Source organism: Myotis daubentonii, chromosome 14 (assembly GCF_963259705.1).
Source record: "Myotis daubentonii chromosome 14, mMyoDau2.1, whole genome shotgun sequence".
Taxonomy (NCBI): Eukaryota; Metazoa; Chordata; class Mammalia; order Chiroptera; family Vespertilionidae; genus Myotis; species Myotis daubentonii.
In genome coordinates, this window is record NC_081853.1 from 33,580,592 (window position 1) to 33,606,551 (window position 25,960).

At 37.3% G+C, this 25,960-nt stretch overlaps 2 protein-coding genes across 5 annotated transcripts in view; one reads left to right on the forward strand and one right to left on the reverse strand.

Moving 5' to 3' along the window:
- Positions 1–25,960, forward strand: part of ACAD11 (acyl-CoA dehydrogenase family member 11) — a 70,834-nt gene that overhangs the window by 22,608 nt on the left and 22,266 nt on the right. Inside the window, exons 7-13 of the mRNA XM_059663937.1 lie at positions 503–624; positions 3,509–3,615; positions 4,946–5,072; positions 10,096–10,173; positions 10,833–10,971; positions 15,455–15,562; positions 17,200–17,298. Coding sequence (XP_059519920.1) covers positions 503–624; positions 3,509–3,615; positions 4,946–5,072; positions 10,096–10,173; positions 10,833–10,971; positions 15,455–15,562; positions 17,200–17,298 — 780 coding nt within the window. The remainder of the gene's footprint in view (positions 1–502; positions 625–3,508; positions 3,616–4,945; positions 5,073–10,095; positions 10,174–10,832; positions 10,972–15,454; positions 15,563–17,199; positions 17,299–25,960) is intronic.
- On the reverse strand, positions 18,055–24,194 carry ACKR4 (atypical chemokine receptor 4). Of its 4 annotated transcripts, XM_059663943.1 has the most exons (3): positions 24,070–24,187; positions 21,969–22,038; positions 18,055–19,920 (listed from the first exon to the last, which is right to left on the reverse strand). In XM_059663943.1, the coding sequence occupies exon 3, from the start codon at positions 19,909–19,911 to the stop codon at positions 18,859–18,861; it is 1,053 nt and encodes a 350-aa protein (XP_059519926.1). In that variant the 5' UTR covers positions 19,912–19,920; positions 21,969–22,038; positions 24,070–24,187; the 3' UTR covers positions 18,055–18,858. The 4 variants fall into 4 exon arrangements, with proteins under 4 accessions (XP_059519926.1, XP_059519923.1, XP_059519924.1 ...); XM_059663940.1 differs by lacking the exon at positions 21,969–22,038 and having other exon boundaries at positions 24,070–24,194; XM_059663941.1 differs by lacking the exons at positions 21,969–22,038; positions 24,070–24,187 and adding an exon at positions 21,626–21,855.

Sequence of the window (25,960 nt, forward strand, 5' to 3'; positions counted from 1 at the left end):
TTTTAGATAAATAGCTTTTATTTGTTTTTGAAATGTTTCTAAATCATTTTATTCTTTATTGATTTTTCTGAATATAGCATTCTACTTTTAGTAATTTATGACAATATGTAATCCTTTGTATGTAGTATTCTCTTGGAAATCAGTATTTTGAACATGCTTTGTTACATGGACTAATGGTAATTTTATAAACATATGCAGTATTGCCCTGGCTGGTTTGGCTCACAGGATAGAGTGTCGGCCTGGGGACTCAAGGGTCTCAGGTTCGATTCCGGTCAAGGGCATGTACCTTGGTTGCGGGCACAACCCCAGTAGGGGGTGTGCAGGAGGCAGCTGATCAATGCTTCTCTCTCACTGATGTTTCTGACTCTCTATTCCTCTCCCTTCCTCTCTGTAAAAAATCAATAAAATATATATTTTAAAAAAACATAGGCAGTATTACTACATTTTGAAATATTCACCATGAGATTTTTATTAAAGTTTACAATGCGTGCTGTTTTTACAGGGATACCATCAATGGAAGAACTAATGTCAATATATTGCCGCTGCAGGGGAATTAATTCTATTCCTCCTAATTGGAATTTCTTTCTTGCTCTTGAATGTTTTAAAATGGCTGGAATAGCACAGGTAATTAATTGTTTTTAACATGTTTCACCATTATTTATTAATGTACTATTGACAGTATATTCTGGTCTTCAAGTGTTTTATACTTTTTATGCTTAGACCATTTGGCTTTTCATAATGAAAAATACCAAACATTAGTAAAATATAATTCCAGAATTAATAGAATAGCAATTTGGCAAGGAAAAAAGTTGAATAACAAAATATGTTAATATGTTATCACTTTTTGGTATAATAAACTTAGAAGATGGAGGAAGGGAGAGAGACATAATGACAAAAAGAGAAAAGTTTGTGAGAATTGGCTATTTCCTGAATATCCAATGTAAGACAGGGCTAAACTATGTTAATGATATCTGCTTCAGACTATAAACTAGGAGTGATGATGAGGAAAGAATTAACTTTGAGCTTTCTAAAGTCTGGCATAGTACCTATCATATAGGAGTCTTTTAATATATATTTTTGAGTGAATAGATGAGTAAGTTTTTCCATTTTCTAATAATGTCATATTTATACGATTAATTGAGCATAAATTCAGTTTTTTAAAATTATAGCTTGATCTAATGCAATCTTTATTATCATAATTCAGTTTCCACGTACTTTGAATCTTGGAGGTTTATTTAAGAAATTGAAATACTTCATCAATGGCAACAGGCTAGGGACTGGAGAAAGAAAAGGTAAATGAGATTTGAGAAACAAGAAAAAATGGGAAAAGAAGGATTAAGGACAAGTATGGTTATATCTCTCTGTCCTTCAGAGTTCATGCCATCCACGACCAACTGAAATTGTCTTCAAGGAAATAGTTGTGTTACATCTCATCCTGTATTTTATAATCATACTAATCATATTATTAATCAAGTTGGATGGGTTTCTCAAAACAGAGTTTATGCTGTTTCTATATCTGTCAGTTTCCATAAATCAGATACCAGATGGGCTTTGAATTTAAAATGGATTTTCATTTCAAATAAAAGTTCGACATGAGTTATGATTGATATTAATATGTCATAAATTATATACAGGATGGGGCAAAAGTAGATTTACAGTTGTTTATATGGAAAATAATACAATAATCTATAATAATAAAAGCATAATATGCTAATTACACCGGACAGCTGAACGACCTTCCGGACATCATTCTGGATGTCTTTCTGGATGAAGTTACCATGGCAGGGGCCAAGGCAGAAGCAGTTAGGGGCGATCAGGCAGGCAGGCAAGCAGTTAGGGGCGATCAGGTAGGCAGGCAAAGTTGTTAGGGGCGATCAGGCAGGCAGGCAGGTGAATGGTTAGAGGTGATTAGGCAGGCAGATCGGTTAGGGGAAATCAGACAGGCAGGCAGGCGAGTGGTTAGGAGCCAGTGGTCCTGTATTGCGAGAGGGGTGTCTGACTGTCAGATATCCCCTGAGGGGTCCCAGATTGTGAGAGGGTGCAGGCCAGGCTGAGGAAACCTCCCTCTTCCCTCCCGCCCCCCGCATAAATTTCATGCACCAGACCTCTAGTTAATAAACAATAATACAAGGATATATGTGTTTCCTGTACTCACAACTAAAAGCCTACATTTGCCCCACCCTCTAATAATAGCCTTAGAGATGATCATAATCCTAGATAATAAAAGCCTAATATGCAAATTGTCCCCTCGGGTGGTCGTTCGAATGGGAGGCTGGGAGTTCGATTGCTCGCTATGACATGCACTAACCACCAAGGGGTGGCATGGAACATGGCAGGCATCGGCGGTGCTTGGTTGGCCCAGAGGCCCATGCTGCACCCCAGCCCATGGTGTCTGGCTGTGCTCATCGCATCTCCGTGTGGGGACTTGGGCACCGTGACTCAGGTAGAGGAGGGCATCCGGAGGCCCAGGTGCTGTCCAGGGCCCAGAGGTCAGCTGAGACCTGCCCTTCCACGCCAAATGCTCACACCTTGATCGCCAGCCAGGCCTAGGGACCTCACCCGTGCATGAATTTTGTGCACCGGGCCTCTAGTTTATAACTATAAATATGAAATTGGAAATATTGGAAAAACTGCTAGTGTTTTATTACATAAAGAATTTATATACTTCCCAGCCAGCGTGGTTCAGTGGTTGAGCGTCAACCTATGAACCAGGAGGTCACAGTTAGATTCCTCTGGTCAGGGCACATGCCCAGGTTTCCGGGCTCAATCCCCAGTATGGGGTATGCAAGAAGCAGCCAATCAATGATTCTCTCTCATCATTGATTTCTCTCTTTCTTTCTCCCTTTCCTTTCCTCTCCTAAAACAATTTTAAAAACGTACTTATTTTTAAAATATAAGAATTATATAAAAAATAAAGTAATGAAATTCAGTTAACTGTGTTTTGGTGGGGAGAGGAGAGTATTATGTTGGAAACACAGAACATGGAGAATTAAGAAAGAAAAAACTGGTTAGCATTCAGCTAACACTGTTCAAAGGAGGTATAGGGGTCCCAAAAATTAGATAAAATATTCTTAGAGATAATATTAGATAAAATTAGATAAAATATTCTCATTGCCTTCTTTTCAGTTTCATAGTTTTCATTTTGTTTTGGTTTCTTTTGGTTTTCTCCCACTATGAAGGGAAAGCACGGACTTTTAGAAGTAATGTAACTTGCCAATTTGGTATCTTTGGTAACTGCTGAGCTCATTTTCAAGGTTGGTTTGATTCCCAGTTTCAATCTATTAGTGTAAGAGTGTATTAACCACATGATACAAGTATGGCTCTTTAATTTAAGTGGGGGGGGGGAGTAATAATTCTTCCTTTATGTAAATTAATAGAAATGATAACCTCATTTATATCTTGGTATCTTGTGAGTTTAGTGACTCACATAGCTGGGAAACTGCAAAGACTGGATAGCTGAATAGTACTTTTCAATGACTTTAATTGCTCTGTGTTAATTTACTTTTAGGGAGTATATAGTAGATATCTTCTGGGGAATAGCGCATCTGAGAGTAGCTCTCAGTTTGCCAATTTTGTGCAACCTCTGGCAGAAACTGGATTGCAACTCTCAAAAAGGTAAGCAAAATAGATTTCCCTGGCTAATCCAAACTAGAACCTTTATTAGGTATGTGAAGGTTATAAACTTTATCAGGACAGGGATTGTTTTTATTTCTTACACCAGGATTGCTGCTTCCAATCACAATAGTTTGCTTGGTAAATGTCTTATCTTCCTGAAAATAAATTAACTTCAAATATAAAGAAAATACCCATATTTATGATTAAAAGTATTTTTGATAACTTGAGTATATAAACTTTTAATAGTAGAGATAAAACTCTCAAATGTTTCCTTCTAATATTTGTTACTTACATGTACCTATTTAAAATTATAAATTATATAAGGTGATTTGTTAAATTTAGAAATGCTGCTCTCTCCCACTATCACATGCCATGAAGTTGTATTCAGACATTTTGTAAGGGTCTTTGAAACCCATGTCTCCATCAGTGGAGCACTTTTTGAGGCATTTAATACACTTTGCCAACCACACTCGCATCTAAGTGGTGTGATATATGGCACTTATGAACTCGTTGATGATGCTGTCCCTGGAAATTCTGCCCAGGCCACAACGTACTGAAGTACTTAAGGTGCAAGTTAGGACTATTCTATTTTCACAGTTCACTTCATGGTTGGATATTCGTGATTTCCACAACATAACAACCAACTGTGTTGTACTTCATACACATCCTTAAAGGTCTTGTTTGTAATGACAACCAACAGTTATTTGTGAGGCATATACTAAGAGGAATTATTACATTTGTGTTCAGTTCCTTTGGTTTCTTCCCCCCTCTATTATTGATTGAGGTCATGCCAGGCTTATGTTTTCCCCCAAAATGTTTAAGCATAAAGTTTGATGTGTACAATAAAGTGATTCTGCATTCACCCCATAACATGAAAGACTTAAAACATTACAAAATATGGCAACTCCTGCCCTGGCAGGGTGGCTCAATTGGTTGGAGCATTGTCCCGAACACCAAAATGTTTCAGGTTAGACTCCCAGTCAGGGCACATATCTAGGTTTTAGGTTTAACCCCTGGTCCAGACTCATACAGGAGGCAACCAATCTTTCACTGTTTTTCTCTCTCAAAAATCAATAAAAACATATCCTCTAGTGAGGATTATATATACATATATATATATATATATATATATATATATATATATATATATATATATACTCACACACACATGTATATGTATACGTATACGTATACGTATATGTATACGTATATGTATATGTATATATAAACTACTTCTGAGTGCTATTTAGGGGGAACTATGGAAGACTTCACATTATACTCAGAAATGTAATAATTTGGGATATCTTTGTAACTTTTTTTTTTTACAAAGAACCTTCAGAACTACACTATCCCAGATTGATACCACCCGACAGTTGTTTGTACAGACCAGGAGAGGCCAGGAAATTCTTACTAGGGTGAAGCATTTCATGGAACGGTACATCCTTCCAGCTGAAAAGGTAAGTATTGTGTGAACAGAATGTATTTGTGCTCAAGGACTATGGAAGTACTTCTGTTATCTCTGCTAAAAGTACCATGGTATCTTATCTTTGCAGTCAGTCCTTAATTAGATACTCTTCCTAGCCTTAGCACTGACCTGCTACAGACCTGATCCTGAAAAATTCCAAGCTTCTGAAATATGCCAAGGGCATGCTACAGATCAATCTGTGAAATAAAAAATAAGCTAAAAGAAATTAACTTTTTTTGTAAAGTTGACATTCTTAGTACATTACAGTAAAACACGACCTTGGGACCTTAGGAACCTTTGCCCAAGGCAGTGACTTAGAGCTTTTATTTATTTATTTTTTTAAGTGAACCCCTTTGAGAACTAAGAACTGTAGAGGGAATGAGATAGGCATATCCAGAAAAATTTGCATATAATTTCAAGCTTTCACAAATACTATCACATGCTACTACTTTAAGGTGTTAAATTTCAGTCAGTTCACTCGGGTGAAGAAGTGACATGATATGTTCATTCATTCAGTTCATAACTAATTATCAGGAATCTAATAATGGGTTAGGCACCTAGAGAGCCATTGAAAGTAAAAGAGAGAACAAGACAGGGCTTATCCTTTAGCATAAAAGAAAGATTAAATAAGAGATGATAAATGCTATGAAGAAAAGAGAAAAGTTATTATGAAAATATGTAAGACAGATGGGGTGGGGTATGTGTGTGGGGAGAACAATGCTATAGAAATTGTAAGGATTTGATTCTAGCCCACTTCTGCCACAAGTTAGGGATCTTGGGCACATAAAAGTCTTAGAGCTCAAGTTCTTCTTTTACAATGTGTATAGTTATGACTAGATGTACAGTAAATTCCCATTTTAATCTTCTATGATTCCAAGAGGTCTAGAGCTAGACTAGCAAAATCAAATAGGAAACTGAAAAAGGCCAAAATTCTTTCAACAAAAATTTCAGTCAATATGTGTTTATAGGGCAGTTAGTGTTACTGCTTGAATTGTATGAATAATTATATTTTTAGTAAAGATCTGGCATGAGATTAACCTTGCTCACAGAATGGGATACAGTGTTTTAAAGAAAATACTACTTAAATATGAGGAAATTCTAAAATAGTCAACTCTTATATGTGTTCAGTGATCAGGCATCAGGCATGTTTTCTTTCTTCTTTCACCCCTACACTCTTTTTCATACTTTAAGAACTAAAGGAAGCTTCTTCGTAACAAGGTATTTTAATTCTGCCTCTTACTGTACTACAAATAGACTTTGCAAATCTCTAAATGGATAGACTTTAGAACAGGAAGTATTAAGTAACACAAGTTTTTAAATAATTATCAACACTGGCATAATTTCTCAGAACTGTAGTATCATAAAGAGGTAGTCAAAAATGAGGAATTTGTAAAGGTACTACATAATATATTTCTTATCAAACACAATAGCATTGGCTATTTCTATAGCAATATGAGGAATGGAAATAATAAACAACCCTAAACAGGAAATTTAACCGACTTCCTGACAGAAATAGCAAGAGCTATTCATTCTGGTGCCTTTGAAAGAGCCATCCTGTGTCTTCTTGACGTTTTCACTAAATATAGCAGTACTCTAGACTAGTGATTTTCAACCTTTTCCACCTCATGGCACACATAAACTAATAAATAATATTCTGCATATACAAAAAATATATTTCTTGCCTATCTGACAAAAAAATAGGTATAATTTTTATTCATTCACACCAGATGGTTGTTGTTGTATTGGCTGTTGTCATTTCTTTTTCTTTTTTTTAAAATATGGGACACTTCATGAATTAGCATGTCATCCTTGTGCAGGTGCTGTCATTTCTTTATTTAACAATCTAAGGCAGTGGTTCTCAACCTTCCTAATGCCGTGACCCTTTAATACAGTTCCTCATGTTGTGGTGACCCCCAATTTCATAGTTACAAATTGAACATAATTAAAGCATAGTGATTAATCACAAAAACAATATGTAATTATATATGTGTTTTCCGATGGTCTTAGGCGACCCCTGTGAAAGGGTCGTTCGACCCCCAAAGGGGTAGCGACCCACAGGTTGAGAACCGCTGATAAGGGAAACGAGATCAGTGCCCCTAACTAAATAGTCAGGTAGTGCATGTTTTAAAAATTCTTGCAGCACACCAATTGAAAATCACTGTTCTAGATTAACCATGTTTCAATTAAAGGAACATTGTAGTGTATTACTTATATGATTATAAATTGGTGGGAAATTTTTAGAAAATAATTTTGTAATATTGACTTTTGACAATGTTCATAGCCATTAATCCAGGGAAGTAATCCTACTAGCCCAAGTGTAGAAAAGAAAATAGGTACAGAAATGCTGTGATAGAAAAATATTAAAGAATGACATTATAGTCCAAGATTTTAGTTCTTCTTGATTCTTTTAGTTGCACAAACTAGAGATTATTGTTACTGCTTTTATGTGTCTATTACTCATGTAATTATCACTTCATTTACTATTTATTTATTCCTTCTTGCAATTCAGATGTTTCTTCTAGGATGAAGTTTCTTTAATGAGAATCTTCTAATAAGCTTTTATCTTCCTTTTTTCCTACTTTTTCTTTTTTTCCCAGGAGAGGGAAGTACTATATTATATTCATCTCTTCTATCTCTCTATCTATACCTCTATGTCTCTAACTCTCTGTTTCTTTCTAATGCCTTTATTTTGCCCTACTTCTTGAAAGATCATTTTATTGGATATAGAATTCTAGATTGTCAGTTATTTCTCTCAGAAATTGATGATGATATCCCACTGATATCTATCCTCATTTTTTGCTCTGGGAAGTCAGCTCTCAGTCTTAATTGTTTAATTATCTGTAATCGTCTTCCTTTAAGAGCCTTTCTTTAACTTTGATGTTCTGCAGCTTAATGGTGCTCTGGCTTCATTGTGCTTTTTCAGTTTGAGGATTGGTATCTTATCAGTTCTGAAAACTTCTTAGATATTATTTTTTCCAACATTCCATCTCTCCTCATTCTCTTCATCTAGTACTACAATTAGATTGATGTGAGACTTCTGTGTTCATCATATCCCTTAACCACTCATATTTTCCTTCTACTGAATTTCTATGCTTCATTCAAGAAAGGAGGAATTTCCACAGGTCCCTCTTTTTTAAAAAAATATATTTTATTGATTCTTTACAGAGAGGAAGGGAGAAGGATAGAGAGTTAGAAACATCGATGAGAGAGAAACATCGATCAGCTGCCTCCTGCACACTTCCCGCTGGGTATGTGCCTGCAACCAAGGTACATGCCCTTGACCAGAATCGAACCTGGGACCCCTGAGTCCGCAGGCCGACGCTCTATCCACTGAGCCAAACTGGTTAGGGCATCAGGTCCCTCTTTTGATTTGTCTTTTCAGCTGTATCTAATCTTACTTTCTAGCAATCCATAGAGCAGTGGCTTTCAAAATGTGGATTGTCACAATTGCCTGGAAAAATAGTAAAGAGTATAGAAACTCCAGGCTCATTGAAGTAAGATAGACCTATGCCCTTGTATTTTTACCAAGTTCCCCAAGTGATTCTGAAACCCACCAAAGTTTGAGAACCACTGCCATGAGTTTCCAAGTTTAAGGAATATGGTTTAGCTTTTCCTCAAAATGCATTCAGTTCTTTTTCCAATTTGTCTGACCTGTTTTGATAATCTTTTGTCATATTTTTAATTCCTTCCTTTATTCTTAAAATCTATTAGACACAAATATTTTATATCCTATATCAGATCATTCTTCTACCTATAGTCTTTGGGGAGTGTTTCTGTTTTGTTGAACTATTGTTTTTGCTAATTCTTGCTAATGGTGGCTTATTTCCTTGAGTGTTTGGTAATTTTTCATTTTAAACTCACGTTCTTTGAAATGGAATTTTATCTGCTGGGATTATTTAAGGCTTTGTTTAAAGCTTTCCTCCAGAGAGGATTTGCTTTCGATTCTGCCAGCTCCTTGCAAGCACAGTCACCAGGAACACTGTAGACTTCATTTCAGCTTGAGATTTTAGGGCCTCACAGGTCTCTGAATTCAGATCCCAAACTTGGGTGAAGACAGGCTTCAGGCTAGAAATGTTTGTATTTTTCTATTCCATCTTATACCTGACTTATTCCCCGTGGTTTACGTCTGAGGGGTGGGTATGTTTTTTCCCCACTAAGGTTTTGCCCATTAGGTACCCCTGCTTTGGTGAAGGGAAGAGATAGATGACCTCTGATCCACCCTCTTTCCCTTTTGGGGGCATTTGGCTTTTTCTCCTGACCCCTGTCTCTATGGCTCATTAAAGACTAAGGTCCAGCCCTAGGCACTTTTGCTCAGTGGATAGAGGGTCAGCCCACAGACTGAAGGGTGTTGGGTTGGATCCCGGTCAACTGTTGCAGGCTCGATCCCCAGCCCTGGTCCAGACACAACCAATCAATGTGTCTCTCTCACATTGATGTTTCTCTCTCTCGGTCTCTCCCCCTCCCTTTCTCTCGCTCTAAAAATCAATGGAAAAATATCCTCGGGTGAGGATTAACAAAAATAAAACTAATAAGGTCCAGACTAATGTGGATCAGCCTACATCCCCCAAACAAACTTGGCTCTAGTGCTCACTCTCAAAGAGTCAGGCTTTATTCCTGGCCTCTGAGCTGTTTTCTTAATTTCCTTCCAGCACAGCTGTGCATTACTAAATGTATTCTTTAAATTACTTTAAGTATTTTACCTGATATTTTCAGTTGTACTACCCTGGGAGGGGTTTCTGACCATTTAGTGTGCCATATTGCTGAATGAAACATTCACACTTTAGTGTAACTTCTTGGGAGCCTATTATCTACTATTGAGGAAGCATAATTTGTGAGCAGCAAGGCTCTAGAATATTTTATACTTCTGTGTCTGGTTTTAGAAAGAAATATTGATTTAACTGCAGCTGAAAAAGCTGCTTCACCTAAATATGTTTTCATTGGATAGTAACAGTTTGTGGCATTATTTACTTTGTATTAACTTTAGCTAATTAACTTTTTATTTTCGTTACTTTAAGGAGGTAATTGAGTTTTATGTTCAAAAGGAAAATTCAGTAAACAAGTGGAAAAAACCTCCAGTGATTGATAAACTCAAGGTAAGAAAACCTTTAACATTGGAAAATTTACATGGAGATGTTTTTTAAGACCTTAGTTTGTTGTTGCTGTTGCTGTTATATATGTAGAAGATAATTATATCAATAACGTTTTTAAAAGGAAGTTAAAAATAGCATCTGTAATATACAAATTAGGTTGCATAGTGTTGTATATATGGTATATGGTGAAGACGTAGATATTCAAAGAAAAAATACCATCAACACTACTCACTGCCACCTGTCACTAAATTGAGACTGAAGTCCAGGCAGGGTATTTATCTTACATGGATTTAATTTCATGTTTTCAAATCCTGAGAGCAACACATGTTAAAAATCACAATGCAAAAAGAAAACAGTTACTTGGCATAATTATATTCAAGCATGGGATCTTTTATAGTAGCTATGATTCAATAAGAAGGACTCAAACAAATTTAAATTTTCAGCCAAATCCAAGGAAGCTTGGAAGAAAAGTCATTTCTTTAACAGTTTAGTGATTCATGATGAATTAATAACTACTTGTTTTTGCACACTAGGATACAATGAAATAACTTCATTTTTTTAAATTTCAAAAAGCATAAATATTAATATATATATATTTTAAAAACACCTATTTTTGGTCATGGCAAATTATGATCACTCTGGCATATCCATCTCTTCAACAGGAAATGGCCAAAGCAGAGGGCCTCTGGAATTTGTTCCTGCCAGCTGTCAGTGGCCTCAGCCAGGTTGACTATGCCCTGATTGCTGAAGAAACTGGAAAATGCTTTTTCGCTCCAGATGTCTTTAACTGCCAAGCACCAGGTTACTTCATTATTTAAAAACAGACTTTCGCAGATATTTTGAGCAGTGTTTATAATTTCTCTATTTAATGACAAGGAAGTTTTTCCTACAAGAAGTCATTGATTTATAAATTTATCCAGAATTTTACTTTTAGTTATTTTGATTTAAATATTTAAAAATGAGTCTAATGTTCTCAATGGATTACTCTTTTGTTAAACATCATGACATTAAGAGTATTAGTGAATAGAATCTGCTACCAAAGGGATTGAACTGCAGTTTCCTTACTGGGTATTGGATATTTCTATGGCTATTGGAATGAATAGAGTTCCACATCTTTAGGTTAGCCTCACTATCTTTCCATTTATTCACCAACTATTTATTATATACTATGTGCCAAGTCCTGTTTTAGATCTTGAATATATCAAGGAATAAAATAAAGATTCCTGTACTCATAGAGCTGATATTCTAATGGAGGGATGCAAAAATAAGTAATAAATATAGTAAATAAATAAGTTATGTAGTAAGTTTGAAGATAAAAAGTGCTTTAGGGGGGAAATCTCTGTAGGGTAATAGGGGAGCTCTGGAATGCTGAGAGACAAGGAATATGGATTACAATTTAAAATAGAATGGTTGGGCTAGGCCAGTGGTCAGCAAACTAATTAGTCAACAGAGCCAAATATCAACAGTACAACGATTGAAATTTCTTTTGAGAGCCAAATTTTTTAAACTTAAACTATATAGGTAAGTACATTGTTATTAACTTAATTTGGGTACTCCTAAGGCTTAGGAAGAGCCACACTCAAGGGGCCAAAGAGCTGCATGTGGTTCGCGAACTACAGTTTGCCGACCATGGGGTTAGGCCTTATGTAGAAAATGACATTTGATAAAGACTTGTAAGAAGGTGAGAGAGTTAGCCATGCTGATGTCTGGGGGAAGAGTTTTCTTAGCAGAGGGAACAGAATATGCACAGGCCCTAAGGCAATAGTGTAATTGGTACGTTCCAGGAGTAGCCAAGGAGGCCAGTATGGCTGGGAAAAGAATAATAGAAGATATCAGAGAGGAAAGGGCCTTATTTACATGTTGGGCCTGATAGGGCAGATAAGAGTTTATAACAGTGAAATGGGAAGCCATTGGGGATTTGAGTAGAGCAGTGACAAGATGTAACTTAGGTTTTAAAAGGATCACTTTGGCTGCTATGTTGAGAATTAACAAAAGGAGGGAAGGAGAGAAGCAGGGAGTCTGTTGAAATAATCCTACTGAGAGATGATTTGTTCTAGAGTACTAGCAGTGGAAGGGGTAAGGAGTGGAAAGATTCTAAATATAATTAGAAGGCAGAGCCAAGAGGATTTCCTGATTGGATATGGGGTATAAATGGTGGGAGTCAAGAATGCTGCTAAGGACTTTGGCATGAAAATTGAAAGGCTGAGGGAAGGAGGCCAACTTTTCTTTAAAAAGATAATATGGAATGTAATCTGTAGAAGGTGTTTTCAAACCTCGGTTTGCAGAACCACATAAGGAACTTAAAGAAAAAAAATCTAGATCAGCGGTTCTCAACCTGTGGGTCGCGACCCCTTTGGCAGTCGAACAACCCTTTCACAGGGATTGCCTAAGACCATCCTGCATATCAGATATTTACATTACAATTCATAACAGTAGCAACATTACAGTTATGAAGTAGCAACGAAAATAATTTTATGGTTGGGTCACAACATGAGGAACTGTATTTAAAGGGCAGAAGGTTGAGAACCACTGATCTAGATTCATAGGTTTCATCCCTGGAGATTGTGGTTCTGTAGTTTTAGGGTCGACCCTCGGAATGCCTTTTCTATTTTTTTAAACAAGTTATTCTCATGCCACCAGTCAAGAACTAGCATTTGATTCATAGTAGGAGGAGGATGGTATGATAGCCTATAGTGTTCCTACACAAGTTAGGCCTTGGTATTGCCTTTTGTGCTTTTGTATGGCTCTTGTGCTAAAGCTCTCCCAAAAAGAGTTCATGAAGGGTGTACCTGCCAAAAGAGGCATATTGGATGTCTGAGAGAAAACAGTGTGGTGTTTTAGCAAAGTGTTGCCTCCCTGTTTTTTGACTCTTGTTTCTTTGAAATAATTGAGATAGTTCGTAGACTTCTGTTGAAGGTTCTCCTTCTTCAAAACCCTGATTTATCAAATTATTGTTACACATTTTAGTCTAATAATAAAGCTATTGTTAAAGTAAAGAAATCTATTCACAAAGTTTCTAAAGATTAATCTCATTTGTATGAAGCTATTACATCATGCTTCATAGGTGGCTTAATTTTGTGGAAAGAGAACTGGTAGTCTTTTGTTTAAAACCTTTTTCTACTGTTACTCAGTAGTAAGAAATATATTTTATATCATGACTCAATATGTAGCATATGTAGTTGTATGTGTCTTCATTGATGAATGGATAGGGGTGGGGGGGGAGAGGGAGAGAGATACTGATATATTATTGAAAAAACTTCATGAAACAACTACATGCAATGCACTCAGATATTTTCCTCTAAGTCTAATCTAATGTATTCTGTTTTGATTTAGTTTAGTATTTATACACTGCAGGCCATATTCCACTAAAATGACTTTAAAACATTGGGTCATAATGTAAAAAATAATGCTATAGAAGACATCCTTTGCAGATGTAGCTCTGCCACTATTTCTCCATTTGACCTGTGAACTTAATTTTCACTAGGTGGTCATGGACTTTTTTTAGTATTAAAATTTCATGAGTCTATCAGTTGTAGTATCTAAAGGATATCACCAAACTGCTGACATTTTTAGTTGGCCAGGGAAATACATTTTCTTTGATCCAAGTATGCTCAACAACTCTCCTCAGCAAACAAGATGTGTCAAATCATAAGTAGAAAACCAGACATTTTCTCTTTGCAGTGGAGATACATCTTCAGGAAGGGGTTGGGCATTGTGTTTTGGAGCATTTCCAAAGCAGATAAAAAGGGCATGTAATTGATGCCAGTTAAATACTTTGGGAGGTTTCTTAGGTGTAAAAGATTAATTTGTACTCAAGCTACCCGAATTATTTCCCAAGTAGTTTTAAAAGCTTATGAGAAACATATGTTATCTTCCAATTTGTCCTTTAAATTTTGGTTTTTGCCCTTCAATAAGTCATACAATGTTGTATATTTGAATGTTGAAACTAGCACTTTTAATTATAAAGTTGTTATTGGATAACTTGGGGGGCATTGGGCTGACTTGGGGGAGGGATTTGTAGAAGTAATTTTTGTAGGCTCTTTTCCCAACCCATAAATGATAGCTTCGTTTTACCAACTTCTTGGAATGAATGGTAATTTTTGGAGAGTTTATATCTAATATTTACCTCATTTGAACTATAACAAGAAACATTGAATTGAAAATAAGCAAAGAAAACACTGAGCTATGTTAATTCCAACTCAGAACTCATTTTTTCCCTCAGTCAAAAAGAATTTTCAGTTTGTTAATCTAAAAATCTTTCATTTTTAATATAACTTTGGCTTCGTTAAGAGTGTCTAAACAGAGGAAAAACATATTTTGAGAGACTTATCTTAGACTTAACTCAATTTCATAGGCATTTTAATGACTATCCTTAAAGTCATTGTAAGAGGTGATGTTGAAAAATCTTTAAAATCTTCTAAGAAATGAGTATTCAAAGGAAAGGTTTTAGAAATAATTTTTAGAAATTTGATAGGAGTGAAAATCAAAGAAAGGCATCTAGAGCATTTTGCTTGATGGCAAATGTGAAGTTTTGTTTTTTTGTTTTACACCTGAGAATGATACTAAATAGTGTTATCATGTACTGAACAGTTCTCTCGGAGAGTTGGAGAGCGTCTTTGAGGTTATCTACTATCATTTCTCCCCAGAGCAGGGATTCTGTGGGTAGCATTTTTGAAATATGACCTCATACTTTTCTAGATGGTATGGGGTGCACAAAAGTAAGAGAATGTCAGCAGTAAAGAGACAATAATTACTGTAAGATCAGAAGGAGATATTTCTGACTGGGGAAGCAGAGATTCTTCACAGTGCAGGTGGCTTAGAAACAGAATTTACTTAGCAATGGTGGGTAGAATTTCACTTGGAGAAGGCCTGGCAGGAACAAACAGGGTGTATTTGAGGTACTAGTGTCTCTTGTTTGCCAGAAGTGTTGCAATCACTTTTGGCAGAGCATATTTGCAAGATACGTACCAGGCAAAGGTTAGGCCAGCAAATTGTTTTCCGCCGTCCTAATGGAGTTAGACCTCATGAGAGCCAGACTTCGCGGAGATGAGTGGACAAGTGTCTGTGATCCAGAACAAGTTGAATAAATATGCACTGAATGCCAAGTGCTTGTAACTACTTATGGCACATCTTCATTGAGGATTACATTCACTAGTGTGCTTCAAAATACTGTTAGTAAACATTTGCTTTAAAAGTATGCATGTCTGCATTATCCACATGAAGTTTGAACTTCATATTAGTAAATTTTAAAATTAGAAACCAATGTTTTTCTTGTTCCGTATAGACACAGGGAACATGGAGCTGCTCCACCTGTATGGAGATGAAAAGCAGAAGCAGCAGTGGCTTGAGCCTCTTCTCCAAGGGAGCATTGCCTCCTGCTTCTGTATGACAGGTAAAGCAGATCACTGTTCTCTGTGCAATCACTCCCCCCGGGGTTATGGATGAGCTGAAGAATGCGGGATGTGGCTCTGTGTTTCAGGTAAATTTGCCCGTGGTCAGAAATGTGAATATACAGTTTTAAATTTGGAAATTTAGAATTGTGCAGAATAAAATTACCCTCCCCTTAGATAGGACACCAGATGATGTTTTCTGGTAGTTTATAGGCAGAAACAGCAGAGAAAACCTAGTTTCATAATCTTTTGACTTGCATTTCTAAAATTACCACTTATGGATATTTAAGATATTTTTTGCCCTTGTGAATGGAATATTCCTCTTTGTGATAATTTTATATTGACACTTACAAAATACGTTACTCTGCATAAACCTGGAAAAATAGAACTTTCACCAATGCTGGTCAGATAGCTCAATTTATAATCATGTGGGGGAAATAAAGCTAGAAGCATGTTAATAAAAATAGTTTGGTACCATTTGTACATAGGAAACAGTAATTAAGAACTCCTAAAGGGACAAAAACATTTTCATAATTGAGTTTAGAATTAAACTAAACTTCATCTGGTCATAATTTTGGCCAGAAATTTTTGTCTTCTATAACATTGCATACATTTATAATAGCAACACCGATCTCCATTTAAATCAATAAGAGGCATTTATTGAATACCTGCAGTATTAGCTACAAAGCATTAATTTGAGGTTACAAAATAAGTAGAGTACACGGCCCCATTTCTAAAGGAACTGAGTCTCTAATTTTAGAAACAGAACATGTGAAATATCTGAAGGACCCATTTAAAAGAGCATGTATTACCAAGTACAGATTAATGCGAGAGCTGGCCTTTAAATTCTGAAATGCCATGAAAGAGTTTCATGGTAAACTTTCTGCAAATACTATGTGTTGAGCAGGCTTTATAGAATGCAAAATAAATAAGTCAGTGAAAGCATTCCTGATGTCAGCAATGTCAGCAGTAAAGAAACAATAATTACTGTAAGATCAGAAGGAGATATTTCAGACTGGGGAAGCAGATTCTTCACAATGCAGGTGGCTCAGAAGCAGAATTTACTTAGGAATGATGGGTAGAATTTCACTTGGAGAAGGCCTGGAAGGAACAAACAGGGTGTGTTTGAGGTACTGGTGTCTCTTGTTTGCCAGGAGTGGTGCAATCATTTCTGGCAGAGCATATTTGCAAGATATGTACCAGGCAAAGGTGGAATTTGCAAGGCACAGTTAGAAATTGTTTAAGATAGTAAACTGCATGGTAAGGAAATCTGGCTTGCAAATATTTAGTACAGACTTCCGTTGTGGGAAGAACAATGCTTTTAATCTACTTTTGATGACTGGAAAAAGAATTGAGTTTTACCTCAAATCATATATCAATGAGGAAGCCAAGAACACAATTCAGATTGCAAATCCCCACTGTCCTAAATACTTCATTCATTCCTTCTCCAATGCACATGTACTGAATACCTGTTCTTTGTAGGTTATGGGAGAACCAGGGTGGCATGTGGGAAGGATAGGAAGATGAAAAAGATAAAGATGCTCTCTGTCCTCAGAGAGTTCACTTTTCCTTATCTAACTCCTTTTGGTAAACCAATGGTATCTGCCTTCCTGTAAATTTAGCCTTTACTTATTTATAGAGCCAGATGTAGCATCCAGCGATGCCACAAATATTGAATGCAGCATCCAACGAGATGGAGACAGCTATGTAGTCAATGGCAAGAAATGGTGGAGCAGTGGTGAGTATTCAGATTGACTCTTTGTGCTCAATGCTGTGCCAAAAGAATTTGAACATAGTTATTGGTTTTCTGATCACAGTTCTTTAAATTCTGCCTTAGCATTTTCAAATTTAGAAATAGTTGATAAAAAGAAAAGTAAATTTAAAATAACATCTCAATTAGATGATGCTTCTTTTAAGCACAGAAAGCATCTTTTTCTTTTATAGTTTGTGAAAAATAACATTCATATTAGTGCACAATATTTTTGACCATTGTAATTTCTACCAAAATTAAATTATAATAGGGACATATCACATGGACTATAATCCTATCCTAATATATAAAAAGCCAGGGGCCATCATGACCAAAACAACCAGACAGAGACCGAACAGCAGGCTGCGTGGGGTGACCAGGCCGGCAGGGGGGTTAGTGAGGGATGACCAAACGACTGAACAGCAGGCTGTGTGGGGCAACCAGGCTGGCGGGGAGGGAGAAGGAGGGCAGTTAGGGGCAACCAGGCTGGCAGGCAGAGGCAGTTAGAGGTGATCAGGCAGGCAGGCAGGCAGGCAGGTGAGCAGTTAGGAGCCAGCAGTCCCAGATTGTGAGAAGGATGTCCAACTGCTGGTTTAGGCCTGATCCTGGCAGTCAGACATCCCCCGAAGGGACCTGGATTAGAGAGGGTGCAGGCTGGGCTGAGGGGACCCCCCACCCCTCCACGCATGAATTTCGTGCACCAGGCCTGTAGTAATTTATATATAATTGTTTTTAAAGACAAAGTATACATTATTACAAATAATTTATTGTGGTACATATTTTTCATTGCTTAAAAATACAAGTGTTTAAGTAAAAAATAAGAATCTTTACACATAGAAAAATACATTGTTAATCAACTCTCAGTAATAGACTCACATAAATGGATGAACCCTTTAAAAAGTTATAAAAATAACTGATTATAATAATCAGGTATGATTGTCTGAGGATCGCTTCTAACATATACATGATATATCTAACATAAGTCTAATGGGATAACCAGTTTATTACTAAAGAAAGGTGACATATGGAAGCAAATTATGTGTTTAGAAACTTACCAAGAAGGTATTAAAAGGGCCAGAAATGCTTTTAAAGTATTTTTTGTTGTTGTTGATGGTTATTATGAAATCACTTACAAATTAAGAAACAGGAAAAGAGGGATAGATTATATTTTGCTGTATAGTTAATCAAGGATTAAAATTATGCAGGGAAATCATTCTTATATGATTTAAAATAATTATAAATGCCCCTTACTATAAGCCTCTTTATTAATGTTTTAGATAGTCTAACATAGCAAAATGTTTTTATTACTTATGCCTGTTATTACTATTTTCCAATATTGTTCATTTTTATTTTCTTGTTTTATGCATTGATTATTGTGTTTCCTCTTCTTGGTTTCTACCCTCCCCCCTTCTTCACCCCAACCTCTTCTTTGTAATAACTTCCCACCACAGTGTCTTGAGATTTGAATTTCAGAATAATGCAGATGTTTTAGCTGAGGGCGAAGCATCACTCATGTGTATCGAAGCAAGACACAGAGCAGTTTTACATTTAAATGCTGAATGTACTGGTTGGCTCTGTAGGGACTTCAGAATCAAAAGGAACCTCCTCCACATTTTGTCTTTGTCTTCTCCAGGTCCCATATTTCTTGGCCACTTTCATGACGTAGTTTTTAAAAGAGGATCCCATGAAAACGTACAGGACTGGGTTGAGGCAGCTGTGGAAGAGTGCGATGCTCTCTGTGATCTGGATGGCGACATCCATGCGTTTGCTCATGTCGCAGTTGGTGATCAGGGAGTAGATGATGTCTATGGCTTGGCAGAACTTGACAATGTTATAAGGCAGCTGAGTGGCAATGAAAACTATAACCACTGCGAGCAGAACTTTGAGGGGTCGAGATTTTTTAATGTTCGGCATCTTGATGAGTGTCCTTGCCGTGATAAAGTAGCACACTCCCATAATAATAAAGGGTATCACAAATCCGATGCAGATTTCCAGCATTTGAATCCATGCTTTCAGTGATGTTTTTAGGTGGTATGGAAAGATGGGAACGCACCTAGCCTTGTAATTTACAGTATAAAAAAACAGCTGAGGTATGCTCAGGAAGATGGCAGCCATCCAGACACAGACACAGATGAGCCAGCATGGTTTGCCCACTCCTGAGTGACTCGGGGCTCTAGTTACTGCCCAACATCTGTCTAGGCTGATACAAGCCAAAAACTGCATTCCAGAGACAAAGTTGACTGTGTACAAGGCCGAAGTGACTTTGCACATGATTATCCCTAAAACCCACCCATGAACTGCATTAACTGCCCAAAAAGGCAGAGTGAATAGGAGGAGCAAATCTGCCACTGCCAAATTCAGGATGTACACATCTGTTTTGGTCCTCTGCTTCTTGTAATAGGCATAAATCGCCACTACTGTGGAGTTGCCTGCAACTCCAATGATGAAAGCTATTGTGAAAAAGGCAGGCAGGAAAACTTTTGCAAAATTTCTGACCTCCTCTTTTACACAGACCACTTCATACTGACTGTAGTCATGAGTGCCATTTATTTCACTTTCCTCATAATAGTAATCTGTCGATTCATTGTGCTCCAAAGCCATGGCTGCAATCTAAATGGCAAAAAAGAATACAGGATATTCATTTTAATGTTGCTTGCAATGAAACTTTTTTTTTAACCTAGCATATACTTTGTTCTCTTACTAGAGAAGAGATAACATATATGAGCCTGAATCTACCCTTCTTTTTTTTTCTTTTTTAAAAAAATATATTTTATTGATTTTTTACAGAGAGGAAGAGAGAGGGATAGAGAGTTAGAAACATCGATCAGCTGCCTCTTGCACACCTCCTACTGGGGATGTGCCCGCAACCAAGGTACATGCCCTTGGCCGGAATCAAGCCCGGGACCTTTCAGTCCACAGGCCGACGCTCTATCCACTGAGCCAAACCGGTTAGGGCATGAATCTGCCCTTCTTTGAAATCTTTTAATGGAAGCCACATTGGAGTATATCCCCAAGACTAGTTTTCATCCACAGGCACACCCCATGCTGCAGCACTCATTCTGCTCTTTTATCTCATGGACTATTTCCTGCCCTTCCCTTGGAGGGCCAATTCCTGCTCATTTAACTTGGATGTTACTTCCCCAGAAGACTTTCCTGATCCAGAAGCTATATAGACATATCTCTCAAAAAACTGACCCCATCCTATGGAAAAGATGCGCCTCCCAACTACATTTTCCCTCTGTGTCCTAAATTCCCTATGATGGTAATTAATACCTTATAGTGTGTGTGGCACACACTAGTTGCTCAGTAAATACCTGTCAAATACATGTTTTACCAGCAGATATAAAGCTGTTATTCTCCTGCCTCACCACTGTTATTTTACTATTTTGGCTATAAATACCCAGGAATAATAAGATAAACTTATACAGAATTCACAAGCTTTAAAATGTATTTAATAATGTCTTTCAATGTTTTTATTAGAGTGCTGAGTTTTGTTTTGCTTTTTTCTTACCCTGTCTGTCTCCCTTTAGTTAGTTTTGTCCTTGGAAGAATCCAAAATATTCTTATAGAATCATGAATGAAAACCTTACTTTCAGAACAGTGTGATAACTTATGGTACATTTTCAAAAGAATGTTCTTATACTTGCTACCTTTTTGGGGTGAGTAAAGCAAAGTAAAGAAGGCCCCCTGAGGACAGCTACCACATAAAAGAACTACTTTTAACATCTTAAAATGACTACTTTGATCCTTACTGTTTTTGAAAAGTTCCAATCTGGAAGATTACCCTAGTTTTCATTAATTATTAACACAATGTGAACTTTGTTATTTCCTTCTCTTTTATCATAGAAATCTTGAACCTGATAAGGAACAATGTGGTCAAATAATATAAGATATTAAGGAAGGTTATTTTAAAATAAGAATTAATCTCATTAAAAATGTGCATAAATAGGAGTAGGAATGAAAATTATTTCCAGAAACGATCCTCTGGCAATAGCATAGAAACATATTTGGATAGCTCTGTAATTATTACAGGAACAAAAAAATTAGCGTTTGTAAAACAAAGCAACAATAATGGTATAGCAAAACCTGTTTCTCATTAATAAAATTTCATAGGCAATAATGGTATTTAAATAATGCATATTTTCTTCTTGCTATATTTAAGTTTAAAAAATATAACTTTTCAAATAGCTTTTTTGCACAAAAATGTTGAGACTTTTATGCATCAACACTCCTTCTACATCAGTAAATATAAAACATTTTTGAGCTTTCAAAAAAAAAATCATATCCAAGTCAGAATGAGAAAAGAAAGACCAACCTGTTTCAGTGTGCAGAAAGAGAGCAGCAGTCTTGAGTGCAGTGCTGAGTGAAATCAAATGACCTTGCTAACTGGGGCTACTTTTGTTTTCACTTTATACCCCGCCTTTATCTTGCATCCAAAAGGGCTTTCCTGAAATTTAACCTCCTGAGCACTTGATCTTTATTTCATGTATAACCATCCTGTGAAACCAAATCCAAGTTCTTAAGTGTCCTACGACACAAACCTGGAAGAATTTCAGCTTGTTTCAACAACTACAGACCTTTCAAAGTTTCCACTTAGCTGAAGGCAACCAGAAAGTGCCTGTGGCTTAGGAACTGGCTGCCAAGTCAAAAGAACTCACCCAAGAGCATCCAGGCAGCTAAGGAGCACTGTGGGTAGCATCAGAAAAATGCTCTCTAAAGTTATCTTGTCTAGGAAAGAAAACAGAAATTATTTTTCACCCAGAAAATTATCTTTTTAAAGACTAAATTAGAAGTAATCGTTAGGCATATCTAGGAGTTAATATTTTTGTGCCACATTAGTATTTTCCTTAAGCTGTGAGACTTCGTCTTTGCTTCACTATTCCTCTATCCTTGATCCCAAAGTATGCCTTTCCCCATGACCTTAAACTCTTTTGCCTTCTTGCAACCTTTTTCTTCAAAGCCCAGCATCCCCTCCGATGTCTTAGTCAGTTGTTTATTTTTCTGATTCCAAACAAATGAAAATTAGAGAAAGAAATGTATGCAGATTTAGCCTTTGTGGTTTATTCCAAGTTGACTCTCCTCATATTTACATAACAGTTCTCTTGTTTATTACATATTCATGCAAGGCTAGGCTTAGTCTCCACCTGCAGAAGTTATTTCAGACCCATGTCATTTTTTCTCCAAGCAACTCAATTTACAGAAAATAGGGTCTGGGTCATGGGGCCTTTGTCTTCCTTCCCCTCACCACACTACACATGTGAGGGTACAGCCGGATTCTTCCCCTTGTTCTCCACCTGTCTTTGAGGAAGAGCCACTTGCAGGCAGCTAAACCAGTACTCTAGCGAAAAGATTGCCTGGATTGGTGGTGTTTGTCATCTTTCAGTGCAAATGCTTCTACAATGGCCAATTTTAAGCCACCAATGTGAAGCCACTGAAAGCAAAATTGCTAAGAGGCTGGCAGAATGGGCTCCCCTGAGCAGGCTGTAGCACACTCCTCCCAAAGAAGGCACCTCTTCTGCTTACCAACCTGATTCTTACTCCAGCCTCTTGCTGCCTTCTGAAGGACACAGCTCTTAATGTCCTCCCTCTCCCTGCTCTCTCTAGACTCTCTGTTCTTTCCCTTCTCTTAACTCTTGTTCTTCACCTGATATATATGGGGGCAGGAGGAAATAATGAGCAACCTTCCTCTAAATTCTTAGAGTGGCCTACAACATCCCTCCATCCCTCATTGCCTCTCTGACCTTATTTCCTAGGACTTGCCCCTTTGCCTGCTTGTTCGGCCACACCCACCTCCTCACTGGTTTTGAGTGTACCAAGCACATGTCCTACCTAGGGCTTCTCCTATTTAGGATTCTCCTGTCTGCTGGAATGTGCTTCTTCCCTCACCTACGTCAAGTCTTTGTCCAGTCACCACCTTCTCATTGAGACAGTCCCTTACTTCCCTATTTAAAATGCACCCGCCTATACTCCAGTCCACTTTTCATGTGTTAATGTACCGTATCAATTGTCTATTGCCTCTCGCCCTGTATTAGAATATAAACTCCATCAGAGCAGCTACTTTTGTTTGCTTCTGCACTGATATTTCCCAAGTGCCTGGGATAGTGTCTGGCACATAGTAAGTCCTCAGCATTTTTATTTAATAAATAATCCTACCTTTCCTTCTGATTATTATCCCGTTTTGCTTGCCCTGGTTGCTGTACTTCATTTAAAATTTTTTTTCAATTAGAGTTGACATGCAATATTAGTTTCATGTGTACAGCATAGTGGTTAGACATTTATACAACTTAGAGGTGATCCCTCGGTAAGTCTAGTATCCACCATACACTAGTTATTACAGTATTATTGACTGAGGAAGGGCTCAACAAAGGAACAACAGTGCTTGCCCATATCTCAGACCTAGAGAGTGCTGCCCCTCCAGCCCTCGCCCTAAAGCTAGACAGCTCAGTTCCTCCCTGTGTGTCCCTTTGCTGGAGCTTAGGGTGAGTGTTTATGAGTGAGTCTGTGCTCAAGTCCTTTAAGAGGATCAAAAGTGCCCTAACCGGTTTGGCTCAGTGGATAGAGCGTCGGCCTGCGGACTCAAGGGTCCTGGGTTCGATTCCGGTCAAGGGCATGTACCTTGTTTGCGGGCACATCCCCAGTGGGCAGTGTGCAGGAGGCGGCTGATTGATGTTTCTCTCTCATTGATGTTTCTAACTCTCTATCCCTCTCCCTTCCTCTCTGTAAAAAATCAAGAGAGTCAAAAGCAGCCCTCGGTCTCACCTCCATTCAGGTCCCTGCTATTTTCACAGCCAGGTGTTGTGGGGACTCCTCTTCCTGGCACTGGTGCTCCAGGTTTGGCAGCCCACTGTAGGGCCCAGATCCCTGGCTCCTCAGGGGTGAATCCTTCTGTCAAGATACAGTTCCTCATTCTTAACCTCCACACCTGGGTGTGGGACAGCCCATTTTGTGTCTCCACCCCTCCTACCAGTCTTGACCTGGCTTCTTATATCCTTAGTTACAGGAATTCTGTTCAGCTAATCTGCAGTTGGTTCTCAAGGGTGGTGGTTCTATAATTTAGCTGTAATTTTTATGTGGTTGTTGGAGCAGGCGAGCACAGTGTTTCCCGACTCCACCATCTTGACCGGAAGTCAATGTTATACTTCTTTAATGACTAGTCTATAATTGCAGCCTCCATATTTAGCAATTGCATAATGTATTTAATCCATCTAGATCAGCCGTGGGCAAACTACGGCCCGCGGGCTGGATCCGGCCCGTTTGAAATGAATAAAACTAAAAAAAAAAGACCGTACCCTTTTATGTAATGATGTTTACTTTGAATTTATATTAGTTCACGCAAACACTCCATCCATGCCTTTGTTCCGGCCCTCCAGTCCAGTTTAAGAACCCATTGTGGCCCTCGAGTCAAAAAGTTTGCCCACCCCTGATCTAGATGACGTGTATATAATACTGATCTGTGGGCTTTTGATTTTGCTATTACTTTTATCTAGACTACTCCTCCCACTTCACTATACTTCCCTAACTCCTATTAAGGGTTCAGATTCAGGTCTGACCTTAACATTACTTAATCCAGGAAGCCTTTCTTAACTCTTCTAGGTTAGTTTAGATATACATTCTCTACTCCAATAGTACTGTTCATGAATTGTTAGTACTTATTAAAATATTCTCTCTTCCATAGCAATCTTGTATCCTGCTATATCCTCACATTTAGCTGTGTGCCTTATTCATAATACCAGCTTACTGAATATTAAATACATGAATGAATCAGTGAATCAGTGTTTAAGTAATTTACTGTCCACAACCTACAAGTTTAGCAATGGATCTGGAATTTTGGATCCACATCTTCAGTCTCAGATTAATTCTATTTTTATCATACTATTTCTTACATATCTTAGTTTATTTTTTGTGGATTACCATAATTTGCCTTACCATTTCAACTATGATAAGACTTTTAGAATGTTTCTAATATTTTGCTTTTACAAATGATGTTACAGAGAGCATATTTGTAGATGTTGTGAGAAACTGAACTTAATCTAATCTTACTGCAAAGTATTGAAGAATGTGACTCTGTAACTATCCTTTTTTTCTTTTTACACAAAACATAACACTCTTCTATTCTACTGTAGAACAATCCCAGAAAGTTAATTGCATAGAAAGCTTCCTCATTCTTTTTGGAAGGGTTCCATTATATGGACATTCCACAGTATATTTAAATAGTCTCCTACTGATGGATACTGGTTTATGCCCAATTCTTTGCAAATACAAACAATACTACTGCAATGAATGATCTGATGCATCAGTCACTTTGTTCAGGAATAGCTTTCTGTAGGCTAAACCCAGAATTTTAATTGATGAATCAAACACTAAATGAATCTGTAATTTTGATGGATATTGCCAAATTATACTCTATAGGGTTGGTATTATTTTGTATTCCCACCAATCATGTATGGAAGTGTCTATTTCCCTAAAACCTTGATAAGAGAATGTTTTACTTGACTACCACTTTGCTTCTTTCTAAATGACTTCTAACGGTTTAGAAGTCCTCTCTCCTGTGCCCTTGCCAGCCATGTGTGAAATATTTCCCAAAAATTGGTGGGGGGTTTTTTTGCTTCTTAATTTTGTTTTTTAATGTATATTAATTTATATAGACAAG